Below are 2,038 nucleotides of genomic sequence, written 5' to 3'. Positions count from 1 at the left end.
CCCCCGGCCCGCGCGGCCTCCCGCCGCAGCGCCCCCTCCGCCCGGGCCGGGGATGGCGCTCCTGAGGTCGGGTCTGCCCGGCTGGGGCCGGGGCGAGCCCTTCCGCCCCGGGAGCGCCCAGCAGATGCGCGCAGCAGAACTCTTTCTATTTTTTTGCAATCATACCGTTGGTTAGGAGGCTACTGAGCGCAGGGGAAGCGTGCCAAGCGCCGAGATTGAGGTGTGACCCAGTATGTGATTCCAGGGCCCGGCTTTGCCCGGCTCTGGGGACTGATTGGAGGGCACCAGAGTGGGGGATGGGATTCACCTTAAAACTGAGAATGTGTATGGCCCACCCTCTGGCCTGCTGTACCCAGCTGTGTCCTGTGCTAGCTCCCACGCAGGGCTCCCTACATATCACCTAAAGCAGGGGTCATGCTTGAGAGCCCCGGTGTTTTTCCAGGAATTCTGCGTGTATTAGTCTTCTAGGGTGGACCAAATTACCACAGATTTAAGGCTTAACACAATGCATTTATTATCTCGTAGGTTCTAGGTCAGGAGTTCAGAAGCAGGTTAGCTAAAACTTTTGCTTGGACTTTCACAAAGCTTCATCAGGGTGTTATCTAGCCTGCACACTCCTCTGGAGACGCCAGTGGTCAAGAGTCTACTTCAAGGCCATTCAGGTTGCTGACCAAGGGCCGGCATTTTTCCTGGCAGCCAGAATGAGGCTTCCCTCAAATTTCAACTGTAGTTCTAGAGATTACTGAAATTCTTTGTCATCTGGGCTTCTCCAAAATGGTTGCTTACTTCATGATGCTGAGGAGGGTTTCCAGCTGCAGTCTGCTAAGACTTAAGTTTTGTTTTGTAGTGTTGGGGATCAGACCCAGGACCTTGCATACTAGGCAAGTGCTCCACCACTGAGCTACACCCCCAAAACTAAAGCAGCATTTTGTTTTGTTTTGAGACAGAATTCACTATGAAGTTCAGGTTGTCCTTGAACATGGTTATGTAGTCCAGGCTGGTCTTGAGTTCATGGTGATCCTCTTGGCTCAGCCTCCTGAGTTCTGGGATTGCAGAACTTTGTCACAATGTCTATTAAGGTTTGTATAATGTATTATACATATGACAGGAATATCATGTTGTCAGCTTTGCCCTATACTATGCTCACAAGCAAGCCATAGGTGCTTCTTTCATTCAAGAGGAGTAGATCACACACAAGTGTGAACATCAGGGGACAGAAATTATTGGGTAGGATTTGTCCATCACACTGGGGTTACAATAAAACCTAAGCAAGGGGGTAGGAAGAGAGCTAGAGAATAGCATAGCACACACTCAGAAAGGAAGTTGACATCCATAATGCCGAGTGCTAGGAAGTCCACAACAGTAACCTCAGGGGTCACTCATTGCTACACGCCCAAGGCTCCCCAGTCATAACCAAACGCACTGGATTTGGTGAGCCCCAAATGGAGTGAATCTGTGGTACACTTCTTCCGCTTTTGCTTCTCAGCTGTGAAACAAAGACACAAATTGGACATCCTGGTTCCAGCATAGATTCCTGTCATCCCACATCAACTGGGTCCTCTTGTAAGCCTAAATCTTTTATTTCTTGAAACTTTACTGAAACTAAAAGCTATCTTACTTGATTTTCAGTTTTCCTCAAATCTTATAATGTCTCTTTATGTGTTCTGTACTTTCATCTAAAAAATGCATATGGCTGGGTGTGGTGGCACACCTGTAATCCCAGCACTTAGGAGGTTGAGGTAAGAGGATCGCTGTAAATTTGAGGCCAGCCTAGACTACAAAGTAAGTTCAGGTCCAGCCTGAAATGCATAATGAAACCCTGATTCCAAAAAAAAAAAAAAAGACAAAAAACTTAAAAAGTAAAAAGTAAAAGCAAGTGGGGCACAGGGGTGAAGTGTTTGCTTAGCATGCATAAAGCCCTGAGTGAATTGCCCAGCACTGGGAAAAATGATATGGGGCTCCTTCTGCCCATGTCTAACCTTCCTCTCTCTTAACTCATCCAATTTTTCTCATGTTCAGTTTTCTATTTATCTGTGAA

General features: G+C 47.4%; 1 protein-coding gene across 1 annotated transcript in view; it reads right to left on the bottom strand.

Moving 5' to 3' along the window:
• Zdhhc18 (zinc finger DHHC-type containing 18) overlaps positions 1–791 on the bottom strand; it is a 51,727-nt gene extending 50,936 nt beyond the window's left edge. The window contains exon 1 of the mRNA XM_012517295.2: positions 787–791. Within this exon, the coding sequence (XP_012372749.2) occupies positions 787–791 (5 nt within the window). The remainder of the gene's footprint in view (positions 1–786) is intronic.
• Between the last annotated feature and the right edge of the window lie 1,247 nt (positions 792–2,038).

This window comes from Octodon degus, unplaced genomic scaffold (genome assembly GCF_000260255.1).
Source record: "Octodon degus isolate 3935 unplaced genomic scaffold, OctDeg1.0 scaffold00163, whole genome shotgun sequence".
Taxonomy (NCBI): Eukaryota; Metazoa; Chordata; class Mammalia; order Rodentia; family Octodontidae; genus Octodon; species Octodon degus.
This window is presented reverse-complemented; position numbering and strand designations above follow the sequence as displayed.